This window comes from Vombatus ursinus, unplaced genomic scaffold, assembly GCF_900497805.2.
Source record: "Vombatus ursinus unplaced genomic scaffold, bare-nosed wombat genome assembly UNPS02011334.1, whole genome shotgun sequence".
NCBI lineage: Eukaryota > Metazoa > Chordata > Mammalia > Diprotodontia > Vombatidae > Vombatus > Vombatus ursinus.
In genome coordinates, this window is record NW_020951112.1 from 8,230,518 (window position 1) to 8,254,491 (window position 23,974).

The 23,974-nt window shown below is 38.3% G+C and overlaps 1 protein-coding gene across 5 annotated transcripts in view; it reads left to right on the plus strand.

The window, feature by feature from the left end:
• The window catches only part of NTN4 (netrin 4), a 225,053-nt gene that overhangs the window by 139,824 nt on the left and 61,255 nt on the right, over positions 1 to 23,974 (plus strand). For all 5 annotated transcript variants that reach the window (XM_027855752.1, XM_027855754.1, XM_027855750.1 and 2 more), the window contains exon 3: positions 4,438 to 4,716. In XM_027855752.1, the coding sequence (XP_027711553.1) occupies positions 4,438 to 4,716 (279 nt within the window). The remainder of the gene's footprint in view (positions 1 to 4,437; positions 4,717 to 23,974) is intronic.

The window sequence follows — 23,974 nt, forward strand, 5'->3', positions numbered from 1 at the left end:
GAATCAATCCCAGGCCTTGGAAGAGCTCAAAAGGGATTTTGAGAAGCAAGTAAGAAAAGTAGAGGAAAAACTGAGAGTGATGCAAGAAAATCATGAAAAACAAGTCAACAGCTTACTAAAGGAGACCCAAAAAAATACTGAAGAAAATAACACCTTAAAAAATAGCCTAACCTAAATGGCAAAAGAGGTCCAAAAAGCCAATGAGGAGAAGAATGCCCTAAAAAGCAAAATTGGCCAAATGGATAAGGAAGTCCAAAAGCTTACTGAAGAAAATACTTCCATCAAAATTAGAATAGAGCAATTAGAAGCTAGTGACTTTATGAGAAATCAAGATACTGTAAAACAAATCCAAAAGAATGAAAAATTAGAAAGCAGTGTGAAATATCTCATTGGAAAAACAACTGACCTGGAAAATAGATCCAGGAGAGAGAATTTAAAAATTGTTGGACTATCTGAAAGCCATGATCAAAAAAAGAGCCTAGACATCATCTTTCAAGAAATTATCAAGGAAAACTGCCCTGATATTTTAGAACCAGAGGGCAAAATAGAAATTGAAAGAATCCACCGATCTCCTCCTGAAAGAGATCCCCAAAGGAAAACTCCTAGGAATATTATAGCCAAATTCCAGAGTTCCCAGGTGAAGGAGAAAATATTACAAGCAGCCACAAAGAAACAATTCAAGTATTGTGGAAACACAATCAGGATAACACAAGATTTAGCTGCTTCTACATTAAGGGACCACAGGGCATGGAATATAATATTCCAGAGGGCAAAGGAGATATGATTACAACCAAGAATCACCTACCCAGCAAAACTGAGTATAATCCTGCAGGGGGAAAAAATGGTCATTCAGTGAAATAGAGGACTTTCAAGCATTCTTGATGAAAAGACCAGAGCTGAATAGAAAATTTGATTCTCAAATACAAGACTCAAGTAGAACATGAAGAGGTAAACAGGTAAGAGAAAATCATAAGAGACTTATTAAGGTTGAACTGTTTACATTCCTGCATGGAAAGATGATATTTGTAACTCATGAGACCTTTGTCAGTATTAGGGTAGTTGGAGGGGAAAAAATTATATGTACGTATAGATAGATAGATAGATAGATAGAGGGCACAGGGTGAGTTGAAAATGAAGGGGTCATATCTGGAGAATAAAATGAAGGGGTGAGAGAGGATTATACTAGGAGAAGGAGAACAGGGTAAATTATCTCACACAAAAAAAACAGAAAAGAAAAAGCTCTTACAGTGGAGGGGAAACGGGGGAAGGTGAGAGGGAATGAGTGAATCTTATTCTCATAGGATTTGACTTAAGGAGGGAATAAGATACACACGCAATTGGGCATGGAAATCTGTCTTACCCTACAGGAAAATATGGGGGGGAAGGGGACAAAAGAGTAAGGGGATGATAGAGAGGAGGGCAGATTGGGAAAGGGGGTAATCAGAAGCAAATAATTCTGAGGAGGGAGAGGGTCAAAAGAAAGAACAGAATAAATGGGGGGGCAGGATAGGATTAAGGGAAATAGAATTAGTTTTTCACAGCATGTCTACTATGAAAGTGTTTTGCATAATTGCACATATATAACCTATATTTAGTTGCTTGCCTTATCAAGGAGGGTGGGTGGGGAGGGAGGAAGGGAGAAAATTTGGAACCCAAAGTTTTAAAAACACATGTTTAAAAAAAAAGTTTTCACATGCAACTGGGAAATAAGAAATACAGGAAATGGGGTATAGAAATCCAGCCTGACCTACAGGAAAATTGAAGGGGAAGGGGATAAGAGAAGGGGGGGAGAGATAAAAGGGAAGGCAGACTAGGGGAAGGGGTATTCAGAATGCATGCCGTCTTGGGGTGGGGGGACGGGCGAGATGGGGTGAAAATTTGGAACTCAAAATCTTGTGGAAGTAAATGTTGAAAACAAAAAAATAAAAATTACCATTAAAAAAAAAAGAGTTTGTCTTGGCAAGGAAGTCTTCCATGAGACAGAGGTGAAGGAGGAGATAGTGGAGGGAGACAGCTGAGTGCTGTGAGTTTGAGGAGTTCTCAATGTATGTCCTCAATTTTTCCAGTGAAATATTCAACTCAATAAACATTTATCAAGTGCCTACTATGGGCCAGAGACTTGTTAAAGAGCTGGGGATACAAATAAGAAGAAGACAGTCCCTGCCCTCAAAGAGTTTATAATCTAAGGAAGATGGAGAGGGCAGAAGGATGGGAGAAGGAGAGAAACCAGGGGATACCTGGCCCCAAGGGCATCATGTTTTGTGGAGTTCACACCAAACCGACCTGCTGGTGAAAAGTGGACAGTTACCTGGAAAGTTCAGATCCTCGCTTTATATGAAGGAAATTTTGGGGTGGAGTTTAGAGCTCTGTTCTCCAGTCCATGGGGAGAAGAGACTGATTGAGGTGGAAGGTGTTGGGAGTTCAGATCAAGCAGAGCTTCATGTTGAAAGTAAAATATGAGGCAGAGGATGGGGGCAGGGGGAGGTTTGGAAGAGCTGCTTGGGTGAGTGTGTGGTATGTGGGATAGTAAATTGATTCAGGTGTAAAAGGATTGCCTTGTTGAAGGGAGGACCCAGTTGAGATGTGTGTAACATAAATTTGTGGTGGACCCAGTCAGTATGGTTTCATGATTTTTCCCAGCTCAGTTGAACAGCATGTGACAGGCAGCAGAAAGTCAGAGTTATCCATGATTGGGGTTTGGCAAGGCATGACCTTAGGATATGCCCTTAGCCCAACTCATTGTCCCTCTGAGGTACTTGTTTCAGATATAAATTAAATATTCAGTGGTCATCCAATGCATGGCATAGTCCAAAAAAAAAATAGGCATTTTCCCTCCATATTTTTTCCTTTATAGATTATTAAATTGATTGCTTTTGAGTAATTCTGAGTCTCATTGAGGAGGCCCTATAACATTATGCATCTTGATAAATAAAACATAATGTCATTTGAAAATAGGAGTATGTGGAGGACCCCACCATTTATAGAGACTCCCTTTCCATTTAGGCCCTTCTTCAGACACCCCCCACGATAGTGATAAATACCTTTATTGGCAAGCGTACATCTCCCAGTTTTGTGGTTCAGTTGATAATAATCAGAGACTTGTTTAACAGAGTTAGCTCTTTGGTTATATTTATCAAAGAATCTTTTATTAGAGTTTGAGAGGTTCATTATTGAAGGAAAGCCTTTAAAACTGTGTTTTATTCTACCACCTCTAGTTTTTTGTGTGTGAGGAGGGGGCTACCTGATTTGGTACTCCAGATAAGCCTATTACATACCCCCTGTGGTGATGAGCCATTTGAGTGTTTGCCCTATCAACTTTTGACAGTTCTTGTTGTGCTTATATGACTTTGAGAAGAATTTCCAAAATGTATCTTTTTTTTTAAGGGAGAAGAAAAAGGAAGTCTGCCAAACAAGTTTTGGAGACTGTTGTCTGTCTGTCAATTAATGCCTTTAATGAATGAGTGAATACTGAAATTAAAGGGGAGTTAAACTGGTTAAATTTTCAAAGAAAATATCTTTCTATGGACTCTATATATAGAATTAGAATAAACAAGCAAATCCACAACCAGATTCATGACAAGGAGAACTCTCAAATACTCAAATGGATTTGGTAATCCCATCAATCCTGGTCCTCCCCTCAAGAAATACAGGTGACCGATCATCCATCCCAGCCCATTGTGAATGACTCTGTCCATATCCCACCAAAAGCTTATACTGGGGTGATGGGGAAGGAAAGAGGTGGCCCCCCAGCATGCAGGAGGCCTCTGTGCTTTCTCCTCGGGAGAATGTGGTGCCAGTGCATTGCCCTACTTACCTACCTGTCATCCTTCATGCTTGTCCTGCGACCAGACGATAGTGGAAGAGGCACTTGGGAGTTTGGAGAAGGCAGACCTGGGTTCAGGGTCCAGCTCTGATACTCACTATCTAGAGATTTGGGACCATCGATTACCTTTTCTGGTTCTCAAACAAGCACAAGTGTTTATTATGTATTAATTAACTTATTATTGACCTGCTAGATTCCTGACACTGCTGGACACTGGGGACACAAGTATAGTGAGCGAAATAATCCTCATTTGCAAAGAGTTGACATTCGAGTGTGGGAGACAACATTCAGTGTCCTTATCTGTGAAACAAGTGTGTTGGACTGGAGGGATGAGCCCTAAAGTCCCTACCAGATCTTAATCTTATTATAAATACGCTCCTTCAAATATCCGTGTGGTCATTCTCTCCACAGTTGTAGCTTTCAGTACCTGCATATCCCATTTACGGATGTCATAGGTAACCTTATGAATCAAACCAGAACTAGGCTAGCCAAATGAGGCGGTGTTTTTAATAAGGTTTTGTGCATACACAAGGCCTCCTCATTCAAAGTGCTTCTGTCCTCATGCTTTTCCCATCCCTTTCCTTTGCTCAGTTGCTATGCCTTTCTCTTGCCAGGTCATCTACAGAGCTCTGTCCCCACCACATTCTGCTGAGGATCCGTACAGTGCCAAAGCCCAGGAGCAGCTAAAGATCACCAACCTCCGTGTGCAGCTGCTGAAGCGCCAACCTTGTCCCTGCCAGGGCAACAACCTCAACGCAAAACCCCAGCATTTCACACATTACGCCATTTATGATTTCATCGTCAAGGGCAGCTGCTTCTGTAACGGCCACGCAGATCGCTGTGGGCCTGCCGAGGGCTTCCGACCTGTCAAAGTGGCGGGAGCCTTCCAAGTGGTAGGTGTGCCGGGGCCTGGCGGGTCACCTTGCACGTCGGGCGCACGCACTTCTTGTTCACTTGTTGCTCTCTTGGTGGTTCTCATTTCTTCTCTGATTCCTCAGCTGATTTCTCCCTCCCCCCAACCTTCACTAATAGGGCTGTTAATTGGGCTGTTAAATAAAAGAAAAATGTCTTCAGTTCAACGTTTAGGCCAGGTAAGCCTCACAATTGGACTCTTTTCTTTTTAGAATGCCTGTAAAAGTGGAGTCTGAAAATGTCAAGTTTAGGAATTGTGATCCACAGACAAAAAAGAAAAAAAATGACTAATGACACGCTTGCAGAGGAGAACACAAGCTAATCAGCAGTTAAAAATCTCTGTCTCTCAGGGCAGCTAGGTGGCACAGTGGATTAAGCACCAGCCTTGGAGTCAGGAGGACCTGAGTTCAAATCCAACCGCAGACACGTGACACTAGCTGTGTGATCCTGGGCCCTGTCACTTAATCCCATTACCTAGCCAAAACAAGAAAAAGGAAAAAAAAAAAACTGACTCTCTTGAAAAGGAGAGAATACCTTTGTTAGGTAGATCTTAAAAGTCACTAATGAGACCTGCAACTTCAACTCAATTTTCAACACAATGTGCTGCCAATGCAGATTAACATAACTAATAAGCTTATTAATAATACTAATTGCTTTAAAAATCGTTTTTAAGTTCAAGTGAAAAGCTTATTGGATTTGGAGTCAAAGGGCCTGAGTTCAAATCCCAGTTTAGCTCCTTAATATTTGTGTGACATTGGGGAACTCACCAACCTCTCTGGGCCTCAGTTCCTCATCTATAAAACCAAAGGATTGTTTTAAATGGCTTCTGAGGTCCCTTCCAGCTCTGGGTCTATGACAATGACTTCCATAGTACGTTAGGCCCTCCCAACAACATGTGAGATAGAAAAAGTAAGTAATATCTCCTGCATTTTGCCTAAGGTGCACCTTTGAAAGATAAAAGTAGTTTGCCCAAAGCCACATAGCTAGTAAATGGTAGATCCTAGATACACATCCCGATCTAATGTATTTTTCACTACACCATACTACTGTTCTAGAATTACATTCAGAGTAAGAACAAGGAGGCTCGACAGGTCAACTCAAGTAAACATTTATTAATGTCTATTATGTAAGCGTCTGCCTGGCATGTGGCTTGCTTAGTGTGGGTGGTAGAATGAAAGAGCGTCTACCTACTTAGCTGCTTTATCATTTATGTTTTTCCTATTAATGCATTAATCTGCATACATTAAGAAGGCTCTGAGGAAAATGGTTTAAATCAGTTTAATTCTCTAGATCCAGATAAAAGAATTCTATACCAAGAACTAAAATGGTTCATTGGTCTTTGAGAAACAGGGAGAAGGGAAGAGGTACCACAGAACTGAACAGGAGTAGACATTGTGAAAATTTTCCAAGAGCAGTGAAAGGGGGATTTTGCCAAGTACAGACTAATGGCTTTGATTCTCTATCTCCAATCAATCCTCAATTGTTCAGCTGGTGGTTTCTGAACCCTTAGGTAAGGAAGCAGCGTTCCCTGGTGTCCAGTAGGGAATCCAGAACAAGGGAGGCCAGTGTCCTGCTGTTCCCTGCCTGGGTCAGACCACATTTGGAATGTTAGGCTCCAGCCTGGAGGTCACGACATCTGAGGAGAGATTGAGGGAAGGCACTGGGATGTTTCACCAGGAGCAGATACAGTTACAAAGTTTGAGGGCCTGACTTGGGAGAGGGGGAGAACTCATTCTGCTTAGACATAGAAGGCAAAGCTAAGAGCTATGAAAGAAAATGACAGGGAAACCTGAGTCAGAACAGGGAGAATAAGACAGACCAAGAGGCCAAAGCTTGGCCTCCCTGCAGAGCCCCCTTCCACACTACCTGGGTTACTTTTTATCCCTATCTCAAGAGCTCGTAGCTCTTTTCTTCCTGAATTGTAAAGATATGGCATTAAATTTGGGAAGGGTTATATCTTGTTTTGTGTAAGCTGTTTTTATTCTGTTGATGGCCTAACTGGGCAAAATTGCATACTGAAAAATTATGTTAAATTGCTTTAATATGGGTGCAGCCAGCAATGAAAAGGCATACTTAAGCCACTTATTTTAAAATATAAATTACCAAAATATACCCACTCATGTGCAGTTCTGGACCCTATTATGAGTACATGGATAATTTGCTACAACAAATTAACTGGATTTATAAATTGTGCCTGTAGAATAGAAAGGTGGCCTTTTAAGAAACATTACTATTCTAAAGTCCAGCTTGAGATTAAAATGGAAAATGGTTATGGGGACCGTGTTTTAGAATTGAGTCATTTACTTGATTCATTGCAACTTTTTTCTGGACTAGAGGCTGTAGTGGTTGATGATGGAAATGTAAGGTTTCTTTGGAAGGAAATGATAATGTAGTTTGGTCCCCAAACTAGCTAACATTTCTCAGTACCTTTCCCATCTCTGTGAAAATGCTTTAGGTGAGTGATGAAGACCTCAATATAACAGATGAGAGGAAACAGAAAATAAATTGTAAATAAGAGAAACCTGAAGACCAGGAGAAGCCACTCAGAGACCCCCAGGGCAACTCTATTAAGCCATATTTCCTGCCTGGCTCCCTGCAGTTTCCCCAGGTCTGCTCTATTACCTCCTCTACACCATGCTCTTTAGCTTTGCCACATCTGTTCCCTGATTCCCTCCCTCCTGAGACCCTTCAAATCAAGGATGATGCCTGACATGTCTTGTGCGCAGTAAGCACTTAATAAATGCTTGGTGACTGACTGACCTGCTTCTAAGACTAGTTGATTTGTGACAAGGAAATTTTATACTGTGAGTTCAGTCTATTCGTGTCACAGAAATTGTGTGAGATCTGAGATCTTAAATTTGTCTTTCTGCAGCTATGGTGAATTGATTTTAGTTTCTTTCCCTTTTCCAATAACTATAAAGTATACCAGCTGTTGAATAATAGATGTTAATAAGAAGGAATATGGAATGTTTCATTAAAGCACAAACAGTTGGCCAGTGGCAGAAGGCTTTAGAATAACCGCAAAGTGTTTAAAAATGCTTAGCTACTATACCAATGAATGATGGAGCAGGCTTATTGTGAACATAAGTTAATAATTAAAGAATATTAATATTTTGACCGATGCACTAGAAGCCCAAGAGTAAACCGAGAATTAGGTGCCATCCGTCCTCTATTCCCTAGCTTAACCTCTAATAAAGCAGCCTAAAGGCACATAAGAAAGAGTATACTCCACAAAGTAAATCATTGGAAGTTGAGCATCTCTTTCTCTGCCCATCGCCCATGATGGATGCCCCTGATATGCTTTATAGTAAATTAACTAGTGGGATTTCCAGGGCCACCATTCTTTGGTCTAGCCTCAACAAGATTTTAATTTGGGATGAAAGCTATCTTACAAACTGCAGTCATTTCAGTTGTTACTCTATGATCTGGGACAACATGTCACCACATTGTGTCAGTACAGAGGTGTCATTGGAGACAACACTGGACAGAGAGGGAATAGAGAGATGGGAGTTTTAGTCCCACGTCTGTCCTGTGGGCTCTTGGACAAATCACTTCACTTATAAAAGGGGTGGTAGGAGTAGATGATCCCTAAGCTTCTCCTACCTCTAAAGTTCTCTGACTTTAATGGTACAATATTAAACAGAGAATGACCTAGAATTCTATTTAATGATAGTCAACCATTCCTCTGAACCCTACTCTCCATCCATTTCAGGGTTGTAATCTTACTCTACAAATGCTCTTCTACCATTAGACCACTGAAGAGTTAACCATATCCATTAAATTGTAAAGAATGTTAATTCTACTTACTTTATAACTTTTGTCCCATCCAGTGCAAGGAAAGCCTAATAAAATAAGTTAATAACCTTCTGTTTAGTATTTTATTGCCACACTTCCTTAGGGATCTACTATTTTTTCGAGAGTCTAGAGTGTGCTTTTATCATGACACAAATTGCCTGAAATTATTCTTCATTTAAGGTCTGGAGAATAGGGTTACAGAAATGTAATTGTTATTTTCCACATTACACATGAATTCACAGCAGAGTTCTTTTCAAAGAGTGACCTTGGTACACTTAAGTGTTTCTTTATAGGCCTTTAATTGCATAATCAAGAGGCTAAGAAATAAATGACCTGAAAGCCAAACCACTAAAGGCATAGTTGAAGATCAATTGTGGTGAGGTATCTTTCAAGGTAAAATGGAAGTCAGTACTAGAAGAATCTTTTAATAAGCAATGGTATATGTTGGCATTAGGGTATATTGTAGCCAAGACCTAAAATTTCCAATTCTTGCAAAACTAGGAAGAGACAACTGAAATATTTTGTTTTCTTGGGTCTCCTAAAAATAAATTTTCCTCTTTAAAGTGGAGGATGCATCAGGTAGGTGTAAAACCAAAGGCAGTTTTCTCTCTCTCTCTCTCTCTCTCTCTCTCTCTCTCTCTCTCTCTCTCTCTCTCTCTCTCTCTCTTTCTCTCTTTCTTTCTGTCCCTCTCTCCCTCTCTCCCTCTCCCTGTCCAAATCTTATCTTTAAAAAAAAAAACCTTATAGAGTCTGAATAACTAAAAGGAAAGACCTACTAATATCTTAGTTTAGGCCCTGATAACCACCAACCTGAATATTACAAGTCTCCTAACGAGTCTCCTTGTCTCTCTCCCACTTTTTCTCTCCATAGTATCTTTGTAACAGCTACCAAAGCAACTTCAGGTACAAATCTGACTTTGCCACTCCTCGGCTAAAAAGCAAAGCAAATGTAAACAGAACTTTGGAGGCACTCGTTCCCTGGTGCCTGTAGGACATAATATAAACTCCTTAGCCAAGTGGTTCCATCCTCTCTAGACTTATTTCCGGTGACTCCCCCTCATGCACTCTATAATCGAGCCACACTGAACAACTTGCTGTCTCTGGATTTCAGAATTTTATTTCCCATCTCTGTGTTTTGCATAGGCCATTTCCCATGCATGGAGTGCTTTCCCTTCTCAGTCCCACGCCCTTCAGGGTTCAGCTCAGGTACTACTTCTTTAGAGAGCCTTCTCTATTTCTTCCCCTACAAGTGTTCTCTCATCAAATATTAATAGAGCACTTTGTCTGGATCTCTTCTTTGACCCCCATCGCTCCCTTCCTGCCTTATGTTAGATGTACACAGGACGCATTTCCCTTGGTACAGTATAAACTCCTTGAACACAGGGGACTATTTCATCCCCAGGCCCAAGAACAGTGCCTTGTACATAGCCTTATTGTTAATCAACTTGAATAGAGCTGGAGATCTGATTTGTAATTCACAACCCAGGTGCCATCCTGGTATAGTATTTCATTTGTTTCTTGCCAAGTTTGCAAAAACAAAAGCTCTTTTGGCTTACGGTCTCAGCTGCAGTTTGTTCTAATGATAATTATACTACAACTAATAAACATTTAGGAGAAGAGAATGCTGTAAATTGGGTCTATATTCCTCTTGTTAAGTTCTTATTAGAAATGGAGAGTATCTGACCACTGTGTAGCAACCCTTCTTTAAACTATTTCCAAGTCTTTTTATCCTTCTTAAAATAAGAGTACAAAGCTGAACCTTGTTCTCTACTAAGCACCTAGCAAGTGCACAGTATAGTGAGCTATTATTTCGTGTTTTTTCATGCCAAACTCCTATTTATATACTCCAGAATCACATTCCCCTTTTTAATAATATTACTGCATTTTTCTGATCATTGTTCAATGTCTACCTTCTCTATCATTTCACAAAATCTATCTTCTACCACTTGTAACTGTATGAAATTATCTTGGCAATATTAGAAAGCCCGAAGTCTGTTTTAGTATTTAGGCTCTTCATAGTGATATATTTATCAATGTAAATACTTTAGTGAAATAAAAAGGTATCTGTTGCTGGGATAAGAAGGAACTGTACTATCTTGGGTTAAATCATAAATAGAAACATTATTAAAATGTAGGCAAAGTAATAGGTAAAGCAATCTGGCATCTTTCCTGCTTCCTCAGTGATGGAAAACATCTATCTAAATAAAAGCATAGTCTCAAGGACAAAAAGGAAAGCATGTTTTTCACCTAAATTATTTCATCTTACAAGGTTTAGAAATAATAAATCAGTGACCATTTGATTGGTAAGTTTGTGTCGCTGATAAAAATTCATTTCTAGGCTCCTCAAAGATGTTTGTTTAATGAAGCTCTGTATATTTTAAAACAGTCATATGTTGCTGATATCTTCGGGGTGGCTTACCCTATTAAATTTCCCTCGAGTAAATCTTATGCATGTGTACTTACGAAGCATATAGTATTGTATGTATCAAATAGTGTTTATCTGACCTCAAATTTTCTATGAGAAAGTATCAGTCAGGTCTCTGACACAGCTGAGGGGCCACACTCTCCATATCACTGAAAGGGATGTTGTTTTTCAGATAAGTCACTAGAGCAATCTTTAAATCTGAGGAGACAGCACTAGAGATCCTGGTTGGTCAGCAGCATTTTCATGGAATCAGTGCCCTGTCTAACCTGGCCCAGAGAGTCTCCTCGGGTGCTGGCCAAGGTATCTAGCTCCAGAACTAGCCAACTATTAATAGGTCATTGGAAGGGCAGGAACTAAGGCTTTTCCATAATGAACAATTAACATTGATCAGTCATAACAGTCCAAAAGATCATAGGACTAGAGATGGAAAAGAACTTGGAGATCACCTTGTCTGACCCCCTCATTTTACCATTTAGAGACAATTTACAGATCTGGAAACCTGAGCTCAGAGAGGTTAAGTAATTCATTCAAGGCCATACAGTTAGTACAACACTGAAGGACTTTGGGGCCTCAGGAGCTGTTTTCATCTCTACTTCCAAGGGAAAATATTGACTTTTGGAGAGAAAGGAGAATATGCGGAATGAACGGCTGGCTGTACAGAAGGTGTCAAATAGGATTTGGTTTTCTTGGTTATGGCTTAGAATATCAGAATTATGGACTGACATTCTAAATGTCTGACACAAAATAGCTCTTAGCTAAAGCAGAGCGTATCTTATGAGCTCTGAGGAAAAAATCAGTTTGGCCTGAGTCTTGGCCACCTCATCAAGAGGATCTTAAACTATAAGTGAAGGAGAAAGGAGAGAAATACCCCAATAAAACTGTAAAATCAAGCATGGAGGATGTCAGTATGACCAAGAAATAAGACTAACAATGGAGAAGGTGCTCAGTAACAGAGGAAGAAATAATGTTGAAGAGGGTGAAAAATAGCCACATCCTTGGGTAAAGTCAAAGTGCCGAGCATGGGTAACACAGCAAACTTAAAACTTTAATTAAAGGAGGTAGATAATGCTGCATGGGCGTCATTGAGATTTGTTGTAATGAAACTCATTACTGGAATGTGGCAATGGGTATATGTACCTCCTTGTTCAAAAGAGATGTGTGCTGGTAAGGGGTAGCACTTTGGAAATAAGAGTTTTAAAAACATAATGTGCAAAGGTTAGGGTCTGGGAAAGGGGATGACTTAACAGCAGTTCAATGTAAAAAAAAAACTTAATGGGGTTTAGTGACTGCAAATTTAATATAAAGTGGCTGCCCAAAGAGCCAATGCAGTGCTTGTCTGTATTAATAGAAGTATAACATTCTGACCATCGAATAGTCCCTCTGTCTTCTGCACTGCTCAGACCACGTCTAGAATGGGGGCCATCTCCAGTCATCCTGATCTGTATTTTGCCACTAGATCCAAATGACTCCAGAGGAGAGAATGAGACTGGTGGACTTTGAATAGCCCTAATCTAATTCACTTGCAAGTCATGGCATCATCTTCCTGATGCTATGGTCCTCTTCAAGGACAAAGGACAAATAACAACAACATCTAGAATATTGTGTTCAGTTCTGGGCACTAATTAAGAGGGGCATTGATAAACTCAAGCACACCCAGAGGAGGGTGACCAGGATTACAAGGGAACTCAAAACCATGCCATGTCATGGGAGAAACAATTGAATGAAATGGAGATAATTAGCCAGGAGGAGAAAAGACTTGAACAAGACATAATAGTTGTCTTCAAGTATTTGAAGGACTGCCATATGGAAGAGAGATTAGACATATTCTGCGTGGACCCAGAGGACAGAACTGTGAAAAAGTGGATAGAAGTTACAGGGAGTTCAGTTTTAACTCAACATAAGGAAGAACTTTCTAACCATTAGAACTATTAAAAAATGGAATGAGCTATCTTGTTCAGATAGTGAGTTCCCCATCACCAAAAGCATTCAAACAGAGCTAGATGTCCCACTTACTGTGAAATGGATTCTATCATTGGGTAGAAGGTTGAATTAGACAGCCTTAAGGGATTCTTAAAACTTTAAGATTCAATGATTCCTTTTGTAACAATTTTAAATAATAGGCATACTTCATACAATACATTCCATATCACTATATACCTAGATATTTTGACTAGCCAATTAATGGTTGGTACAACACAAAACATTTTAAACATCACAGATGCAAAGTAGAGAATTAAGGCTAATTAGATAATTCAGGCAAAAATAAACCTGTTACTGATAGGAAAATGGAATTTCCTTTGTTAGTCTGTTACTGATTGCCTTTCTACATAACTTGAATTCAGTAGATGATGATGAATCAGTCTCTTATCTCTACTCCTATGCAACCAGTGCATATTTCATTTTTCATGCATATATAGGCTACATGTTAACTCTGCCAAAATATAGTATTTTTATGTTCACCAGTATTGAAATCAGGCTCTATGACATGGAATTTCTCAGGAATTCAGTTTTATCATCATCATCAGTTATAAATAAGCATTTATTAAATACCTATATGCTTTTCAAGTCCCTAATACTAAGTCCCTTCAAGACCACTATGCTAAGTGCTAGGGATAGAAAGAAAGGCAAAACCAGTCCCTTCCCTCAAGGAGCTTACATTCTAATGAAGGAACCAACTTGCAAATAATTATGGACATAGAAAATGTGTAACACAAAAATACGATGTATAGCAACATGTTGATCACATGCTTATAGCACTCTAGTGGTTACAGAGCATAGAACAGTAAGCAGATTACCTCCATTTCATATTCCTCATAAGGAGGGCCAGAGGGTGTACAGGTATCCTTTTTTAGTTACACTTCCTTATTTCCATAAGCATTTATTTTAAATATCCATCTAACAAAAATGGTTTCCACAAATATGAAGGATTTTTTGTGGTAAGATTCTTTAATATTCTAAATAATTTGTGGTTGTATTCCAGGTGATAAATCCTTTATTGTTCTTTTATTAATATTATAAGCATTAATCATGAGGCAATCAATTAACAATTTTTTTATTAAGTATCTACTATGTGACAGACAATGTGCCAGGTGCTGGAAATACAAATAAAATGAATGGAAGCGACAATATGCATACATATATATGACATATTTATATAAAGAGATTAAATGCAGAGTAGTTAAATACAAATTGGATTGAGAGGAAGAAACAAGGTGTTGAGGGAATCAGGAAAGGCTTCATGGTATGAACAATGTCTTGAAGGAAGAGAGGGATTCTGTGAGGTGGAGATTCCAGACATAGAGGAAAGCCAATCCAAAGGCATAAAAATGCAGTGTTGTATATAATGGACAGAGAGAAGGACAGTTTGGCTGAATTACAGAATGAATATGGGAGAGACTAGAAATGAGAGTAGAAACAGAGATTGGAACCAGGTTGATAGAGACTTGAAAAGTTAAAACAGAAGAGTTTACATTTTATTCTAGAGGCAGCAGGAAGCCCTTGGAGTTAATTTAATTAGGGGGAGTGAAATGGTCAAATCTTTGCTTAAGGAAAATTACTTAGCAGTGTGAACATGGCCTGGAGTGGTGAGAGATTTGAGGTAGAGACCAAATTAAGAGGCTGTTGCAATAATATAGATCCTGAACTAAAGTGTTTGCTGTGTTAGTAGGGGGAAAAGGAGGTATGCAAAAGATATTGTGGAGGAAAAATGGTACGAGTTGGCACTTGTTTAGATACGTGAAGTGGGAGAGAGTGAGGAATCAAAGATAATACTAAGGTTATAAACCTGGGAACCTAGAAGAATGGTCATGCCTTTGACAAAAATAGTAAGGTTTGAAGGAAGAATGGGTTTGTGGGAAAAGTTTATCTGTTTTGGACATGATGAGTTTGAAACATCTCTAGGGCAAAAGATAAAATTCCTGGAAGAAAGAGTTGGAAGGAGAATAAATAGCTTAAAAAAGAAAGTGGCCAACCTTATCCAGGAAATGGACAGAAAACTAGAATAGACTAAACAGAAATGAATGATTCCATGAGACAATAAGAAATATTAGAACAAAGTCAAAAGATGGAAAAAGAGGGGGAAAAGTGTAAGATATCCATCAAAAATAACTGACAAGAAAACAGGTCAAAGAGAGGTAGTTATCACTGAACCCCTTGAAAACCATGATTTTAAAAAGTCTGGACAACTATATTTCAAGAAATCACAAACAAAATCTGCCTAGCTCTATTAGAACCAAAGGGCAACTGAAAATAGAAAGAAATCATCAATTCCCTACTGGAAAATAAACTAAAAATGATAGCTCTTAGAATGTGATATTCCAAAAATCAACTATAACTTGCCCTGCCAAGCTGAAAAAGGGGGGATGGCTCTTTAATGAAATAGAGAGCTTTCAGGAAAAGATCAGACCTGAATAGGAATTTTGAAATACAAATACAAGAACCCAGAGAAACCTAGAAAGGTAAATTGGAAGGAAAGCAATTGGAAGAAACTGTATGATGATGTAGTGCTAACATTCTAATGGGGAAAAATAAGCAAGTGCCCCTTTAAGTATCTTTAAAGGATATTGAGTTAAATAAGAAAAACAGAAGACCAGAGGGTAGATTGAAGCTTTTAAGAGGGGCAATAGAAGAGAAAGTAAGAAGAATATACTAATGTTAAAAGAGAAAGAAGGGGAGGGGTGGAACTTGCTATTTCTATTAACTGGGATGTATGAGAAAAGTACAGTAACATGGAGAAAGGGGTTTTAGAAGCAGGCATTAAATGAACTTCACTCTAATCTGAACCAGACAAAAGGAGTTTTGGAAATACACACACACACACACACACACACACACAAATTCAAGACAGGGAAACAAGTGGGGATGTAGATGGAGCAGTTTTGATGGGGAGGATAGTAGTATGAGAGAATGTCCACAAGCAAAACAAACTTCCTGATCCTACAGAAGGAATTAAAAGGGGAAAGTAGGGGAAGAAAGGCAAAGAAATAGAATCTAAAAGAGTGCCCTTCAGTTGGGGAATGGTTAAACAAATTGTTATGTATGGATATAATGGAATATTGTTGTTCCATAAGAAATTATGAAAGAGGCAGTTTCAGAGGCTTTTAGCTAGTGTGAATTCATGCAATGAAGTGGGCAGAACCAGAACAATATGTGCAATAGCAAATAGAATTATGAAGAAAAATGACCTTTAAAGATTTAAGAACTCTCATCAAAGCAGTGAACTGTGTCACCAGAATACCTATGATAAATCATGTGACCTGGTGGACTCAGGATGCAGAAAGAGACATGCAATTTTGAAAATGGTCATTATGTGGATTCATTTTGCATGACTATGCTTATTTGTTACATTTTTTTTCCTTTCTCTCAGTTTTTAATTTGAGGATGGTGGTAGGGAAGAAGGAAAGAATTTAGCAATTGGATGCCAAAAAAAGTGGACCACTGAGACCATTTTTTAAATGCACCAAAAAAGAACAGAAGGAAATTCAGAAGGAAGCACAGATAAGTGGGAAGGTTTTGAAAGTAACATGTAGGGTTTATTGTATACATTAAAAAAAGAATGAATGAAATGGAGATTTATGGTTTCATGTACAATCCTCTTTTATGTACTTTTTTTGGTATTAAAGTTAAAAAATTCAGTGAAAATGACCAACAGTGTCAGATGCAGGAGATATGCCAAGGAGAATGAAAGCTGAGAAAAGATCATCATATTTGGCAATCAATTAAAGAGATCATTGGAAAGTGTGGAAAGAGCAGTTTCGGTTGAATCATGAAGTTGAACAACATTGAAAAGGGTTTGAAGAGTGAACGAAGGGAGAATAAGTAAAGGCAGTAGTAGATTTAGACAACTTTTCTAGTTTGTGTGAGAAAGGAAGTAGAGATATACACTGGAGCTCAAGGAATATTGGGGCCTAGTGAATGTTTTTTTAAGGATGGGGGAGACTTGGGAATGTTTGAAGGAAAGAACCAGTATACCTCCAAAATTCTTAATGAGAAAGAAATAGAGAAAAAATATATAAAATGTATGTGCATACATATATAATTATGTCTATATATTATACATGTATGTATTATGAGTATGTGTATATGTACTGTGCCTTGTGGGATTTTCAAAGTGTTTGTCTTATCTCATAAATTCTGAAAAAGTTTGATTCTTTTAGAAGTCCATACTGTAAGATTACATGACACATAACCTTTGGAAGCACATAGAAATTATTGCAGTGCTGCTCATTATGACAAGCCTTTGTGACATACCCAAGACTTAACTGCCCTCATGAACCTTGACAATAAGGACAAAATTGAGTTGATTAGTCATATTCCTAAAAATCTGGTATAAAACAGAATAGTGACTCATATGGCAACAGATGAGTATCTTACATGTTATTTGTCAATCTAAAACCTTCCTAAAAGTTGGCAAGCAACTAAGAATATTCCAGAATGAGCATTTTATTCTCAAAGTCCAATGACTGAATTTACTATGTAAAAATAAATACTTTGGGAATGACAGAAGATAAGAAAATGACTTTTTTTTTAAAAAAAGAACCTTAAATGAATCTACTCCCAGAGCTTCACATATATCTTTATGGTGATGTCAATGTGGAAAGTACTTTGTAACTGTGAAACATTATATAAATGTAAACTATCATTCCAACCTCAAATATCAAAGTTACTTTTTTATAAGTCAGCATTTCTAACATTGTTTCTCACTCTCTACATGAGCATACTTAGTTATCAAGAATGTGTTTTACAAAACTCACCAAGAAATAAGCAAATTTGCGATATGAAAAGAAGCATTTCAATGAATGAATTCAGTGACAAACGACTGCAGAAGAAAACATGCCCTAGCAACTGGCTTCTTGTATAATACTCAGTGGCTCATTTATCTTAAACAAGTCAACGTTTGTAACAGCCTTTGCACAGGATAGGATACTTAGTGACAGTCGAACAGAGCTGTCAAGAAGAAAGGAAAAGAGTGGAAAATGTGAGTTAGAAAGGAAAAGAAAAACAATGTGAGAGAATACAAAATAGTGTGTGACCACGAGTTTTTCTTTAAGACAACCCACAGCTATGTGAACACAATGAAAAAGTGAAGGTCTCCATGTTAATGGAGAAAATATACTTAGGAATGCCCCTACAGTAACTCTAATGGCTTCCACTTTACCCCCAGATCATTACAAAATGCCTTTTATTTCTCAAGATACTGAGAATAAAAACATAGAACCTTTCCCCAATCTCTTGTCAAATATTACCCGTCATCTGTCAGTGGTTGCTTACAAAATGAGTTGTACTAGAATAGACTCTTGCTTCTCTCACTTTCCTAAATTCTTTCTTACTAACTGCCAGGTTGATGACCATAGAACATAATACTATAGGTTATATATTATTGTTTTTGGTTTTTGTCATTTCCACAAACTTATACAATATAAATGGGCTCCATAGAAATAGAAGTTGTCATGGTTCATGTTTGCCCACTAAGGAATGTATACCCTAAAAGGTCCTTAATATGTCTTGTAGATGGTAGTGGCAGACAAACATCTTTCTGCTGACGTCACTGCTCTGAGATGGAGGCTTCTGGTATTTTGGGAGTCTCTTGGGAGTTCTATTCCCAGCCTTGCCACTGAATTGTTTTGTGACCTTGAAAAAGTCAAAGAAGTGTGGACAGGCAAGCATAAGGGGGAGCATGAAAACAACCCTTAGTTGAGTTTAAATAAAAGGAGCAGAGAGACATGGATTTTGATGGTCATTGTAGTAACTTGTCATAGGTAGTGAGGCATTTGACTAGAAAAAAAAAAAAATCAAACTTCTTAGCCAAGTTTAGAGCGTGTTCCACGTGCTACTCTGGTGGATCTGTATAAATTGCAGTGAAGGGTGGTGAGCAAAGCTGCAGCAAAGATGGTCAGACCTACTAATCCTCTAACTTTAGCCCCACCACCTTGCACCAATGGTGATCTTTAGGCACGGTAGAGGGTAGAGGCTGTATAACTTCCCAATATATTTTTAAAATCCAAAGATCCAGATTCATAGGTTCAGAGATTGAGAGCTTAGAAGAAATCGAGACCAACCCCTCATTTTATAATTAAGGAAACTGAGGCACAAAGAAATCAAGTAGTTTGCCCAAAGTCACACAGCTAGCAAGCGTCCAAGGTAGAATTTGAGCCCAGATCTTCTCATTCCAAGTACAGGACCCTTTCAACCTCGCCACCCTCTAAGTTTTACATATTGACCTTCCCAATTCTATGGCGGAATCTGATCATAAATATAGCCCCCACTAGATGATTAGTACCAGGGTTCTGGAACAACACAGCTGCACACCTAAGAGAATAGCCCTACAAGGTGTCAAGGACATAGTTATCACTTGTCAATTAATTTCAGAAATGTGCAAGGAGTAGTGCTAGGCACTGAAGATAACAAAAAAAGGTTGTTGTTTGTTTTTTGGTTTTTTTTTAAACAATACCTGCCTTCAAGGAGCTTACGTTCTACTGAGGTGATATAATCTTGTATATAAATAGAAATAATTCAAGGATTCTAAGAGACAGAAATGAGATGAGCAATTATTCCAGGCCTAGGACAGAAGATTCAGCAGCAAAGAAAGAGAGAAACATTAGACAAATGGGCAGTACTATCAACTGGTATTAAGGGCAGCTAGGTGGCACAGTAGATAGAAGGCAGGTCCTGGACTCAGACTCTTCTTCTTAAGTTCAAATATGGCTTCAAATTCTTACTGGCTGTGTGACCCTAGGCAAGTCACTTAACCCTGTTTGCCTCAGTTTCCTCATCTGTAAAATGAACTGGAGAAGGAAATGGCAAACTGTTCCAATATCTTTGACAAGAAAACCCAAAAAAGGGTCACAAAGAGTATGACACAATTGAAAAAGTGACTAAACAACAAACAAATCAACTGCTCTTATCCTTAGGTCAGAAAAAAAAAAACCATATGAGTACCCTGGGATTTTAGTACTGTACAGAGGCAGCTGAAGTTTTCAGTAGATGCCATGTCATCCAAAATCTACACGTGTGGGCTATGTGATTGAAATAGAGAATCAATGACATTCTGTTTCATTTACTATACATAACACCTGGCAACTGTCATTTACTGACTTCTTAATTCATGAGTACTACTAGCTAATTAGGTTTAAAAAAAATTGGAGGGTGGCTGAGGTACCAACCCCAGGGTCAGGTGAGCCCCTGGCCTGGTGCTTCTAGATGAACACCTTGGTAATTTACCAAACACACACACATATACACACAAAAGTGTTTGTACTCTAGGCTCATATCTTTAGATACGTATGTACATTGTGTGTCTTTGATAAATGCATGTATGTAGGTAGGTATTTTTTTAATCTGATGGGACAGAAAAATTACTTGTGATATTCATCTTGTGACAAATGCATCATTATCAAATCTTTCAGTATTCTTTATGCTCAAAACCTGAGACAGTTCATGCCACAGCCTGGCACACAAGAGTTACCCCAGGGACATCATCGAGACATCCAGGGGCAGCCACTCAGGAATAATAGAGATTTCTGAAGCCACATTCCCTCATCACAAAGGTTTCATTTAGCTCACTGTCTAGCTCTTCCTTTCCTCTTCCTGAGAGAATCAGCTCTGCACCAGTGGTTGATTGTGCTGGCCTTGCAAACTCACTAGCTCTGAGGGGCTGCTTCTCGTGCTGCCTGCAAGAAGCCCTGGAGTTGTTGGAGGGTTGATGCAGTTCTTGGGGCTCTTCCCAGCTATTATTGCCCTGTTCCACAGCTCAGCTGCTCTGACTTCCTTGGTGCGTCCACAACAAAGGTAACAAATGCAACATGCTCACCTAGTGACATAATCCACAAAGAACAAATAAGGAACAGGTCTATGCAGTGAAGTAAGAACAGAAAAATCTCCCAAGTAAGTGATAGTATGATCTTATCTAAATGTAATCTTCATAACCCTCCTGGGCATTACAATTTTTAGTCCAACACTATTTGCATTTTTATGGCAGAAATATTTATTACAGTGCCCAGAGGGAAGATGAAGTGCCTGATGATCCTGAAAAAGAAGACGCTACCAGAATTAAGTTCTTGAGAACGTAGGGCATTCAAACCTGCTTAGCTGCAATCATGCACTTTGAAATGTCATTTTTCAAAGCAAATCCTTAAGTAAATGTGATAGAAAGCATCATTAGCTCACTTTAAGTAGTAAGATAAGGGATGGCAGAAATATGATTTGTTAATTAACAAAATATGCGTGGAAAAGACAATCTGACAACTGTGTTTCCCAAAAGAGGTAATATTTCTACTTCTGAGTTTCTGGCCATAAATACAAGTAAGGTCCTCAGCCCAGAAAACATAGGCCCATTCTTTGCTCTCTTAAAGGTGAGCAAAGGGTGAAGAATCCCTTCCCACAATTTTCTCCTAGGAACTCAGAATTCAAATTGTACCCTACTCTAAAAACGCTTTTATTGATGTAGGTATAAATTAAAAATCATTGCAATACTTTAAACCTTCTTTCATCTATTAATTTTTGAATGGCATTATTATTAAACTGTTTTTAAGCTCCAAAAAGAGCTGGCATTTAATTGACTTGTTTTTTAAATCATACATATTGAGCAAAATTTTCTCTGTCCTTGGACAAGTGCTAGCTTTTTTCTTTCTTTTTGCTTTCTCCAGATAATAGTGCTTTAAAATTTGCAAACTTCTTTCTGTACATCATTTGTCCCTCACAACATCCTTGTGAAGTAGATACTTTAAGAATTACTATTCCCATTTATAGATAATGAAACTGAAGCTGAGAGGAATTTTATAGATTAAGAAACTCAAACTAAGAAGGGTTAAGAGACTTTCCCATGGTCACACTACTAATAATAGTCACAGATGGGATTTGAACTCAGGTCTTCCTCACTCTAAGTCCAGCCCTCTATGAACCAGGGGTTCTTAACCTTTTTTGTGACGTGGATCCTTTTAGAAATCTGGTTAAAATCTATGGACTCCCCCAGAATAATGTTGCATAAAATAAAATAGATAGAATAACAAAGGAAGCCAAAAATATTGAAATCAAAAATTTTTTTAAAAAGTTCATAGACCCCAGGTTAAGAACCTCTGCACTAAACCATGTTACTCCCTGGGATGCACTATGATATATACTGAATTATATAAACCACAAATCTTGATTTCTAGTTGCTTATTCTAATCATTGTATTACAACCAAACAACAATTTCAATCACTCTGAATTTGTACCAGTTAATTTGGAATGTATAAAGTTGTTGGGGTTTTTCGTTTATTTGTTTGTTTGGAGGTTTTTGGTTTTATTTTTATGATGGAGGTGGAAAAGATTGTACTGTCTCTAAGCACCCTTAGAGATCCTGGTTTCCGATGCCAATAGTATTCACATGTCAGATGAACTGACATTTGGACGCACAAATGAAAGCTTTAGGGCATACAGACGTTTATACATGAAAAAATGGAAATATGCCAGCAACCTAAATCTGAAAAGGACTCATTTCAGACATTAGGGTATTCATGATATTGTTGTTTGTCATCTTCATAACCTAAATAAAAATTGACTACAAAAGCCATCTAACTGTTACATGAGAGGAAGTTCCTAAAATGTTACCAGTCTTATCTGATAAGAATAGTAATAGCTTATATAGATGTGGTGGGTTAATGGCCACAGTAGGGAAGATCAGATTGTAAATTCATTTATGGATCCTATTTTCACTTCTGTTGTTAACATTTAAAAATCAATTTCATGTCTGTTGAACTTGGGCTGGTAAATACTTCCAAAAGGCCAGAAGTGCCCCTAAGAGACACTGAAATGTCTAGATGTCACCTAGATCCAGAAGGCCCACTGCTTAGGAGGATGGTGGAATCTACCTTTGAGCTCCCAAGATTGACCAGTAATTTGGATGGGGGCTGACCTAAATTTATAATGGACCTCAAATATTAAACCAAGATGAGAATTATTCAAGCCTTCCTTACCCAGATGCATGGACCAGGGTAATCCTCACAACAAATGTGCTCCTTAGAAGATATACTCTGGACAGTGGAACCTTTTAAAAAGCTAAACATTCTTCAGACATTTCATTACCAAGCAGTCCAAGGAGATAGTCTGCTAAAGACAACCCGGTAGAATATCGAGTTAGGATTCTGTACTTTCTGGTAAAGTGGAAAAAAATGATATCAAATTCATTAAATCAGATCCTAGACAGAATTAATCATGTGAATAGTTGTGGAGCTTTTCTAAACCCCGGACTGAAATTTTTACCTTTATTGGTAAAATTTACTTATATTCACCTGATCCACATTTTCCTATACCATCTAACCAGGACCAGTCCTAGGCAAAATGTCAGGGTAGGCAAAGTTTTTCATTGGCATTCTTTGATCTTGCTTTTTAATTATCTTTTCCCCCTCCATCTTTGCTCCTATCTGACATTTCCTATCTCCCCTATACAAAGATTAGGTGTTCTGTTCAAGCATACAGACAAAGCAGTTAGTGGCCATAATCCCCTCCAACTGTTAGCTGATGATGGTTTAAGATGTTCTCTTTCCTGGGGTATTTGCATTTTAATAAATTACTCCAGATGATAGAAGTCTACAAGACTAAAAGGAATAAAATCTTGAATAGAATTTCTAATTCAGTGATGGATAGTGAGAGATTTGGGAAACTGTGGACAAGCCATTAATTTGACCACAATAGTATTTTTCCCTAGGACTATCTTTATTTTCTCACTGCCCAAATGGTCTTGACAAGAACCATTTTCTCTAGAATCAAATACAAATTAGGGAGCACAAAAAAGGGTTGTTCAGTTGTTTACATTGTTACTTCCCTGTACCATCTTAATAGACAAGTATTTTGGATACTCACTTTTTATCCCTAACTCCTTCACGGTCTCTCAAGCAACCTTTGCCTTTAGACTCAGTTATGGTTTTTACGTTCACCATTGTGCCCTCTCTTCTGTTAAATCATAAGTGCAAACTCCTAGTTCAAAGAAGGCATATTTTCCTCAATAAAAGTTTGAGAATTTCTCACAAGGCATTCTTTTTCC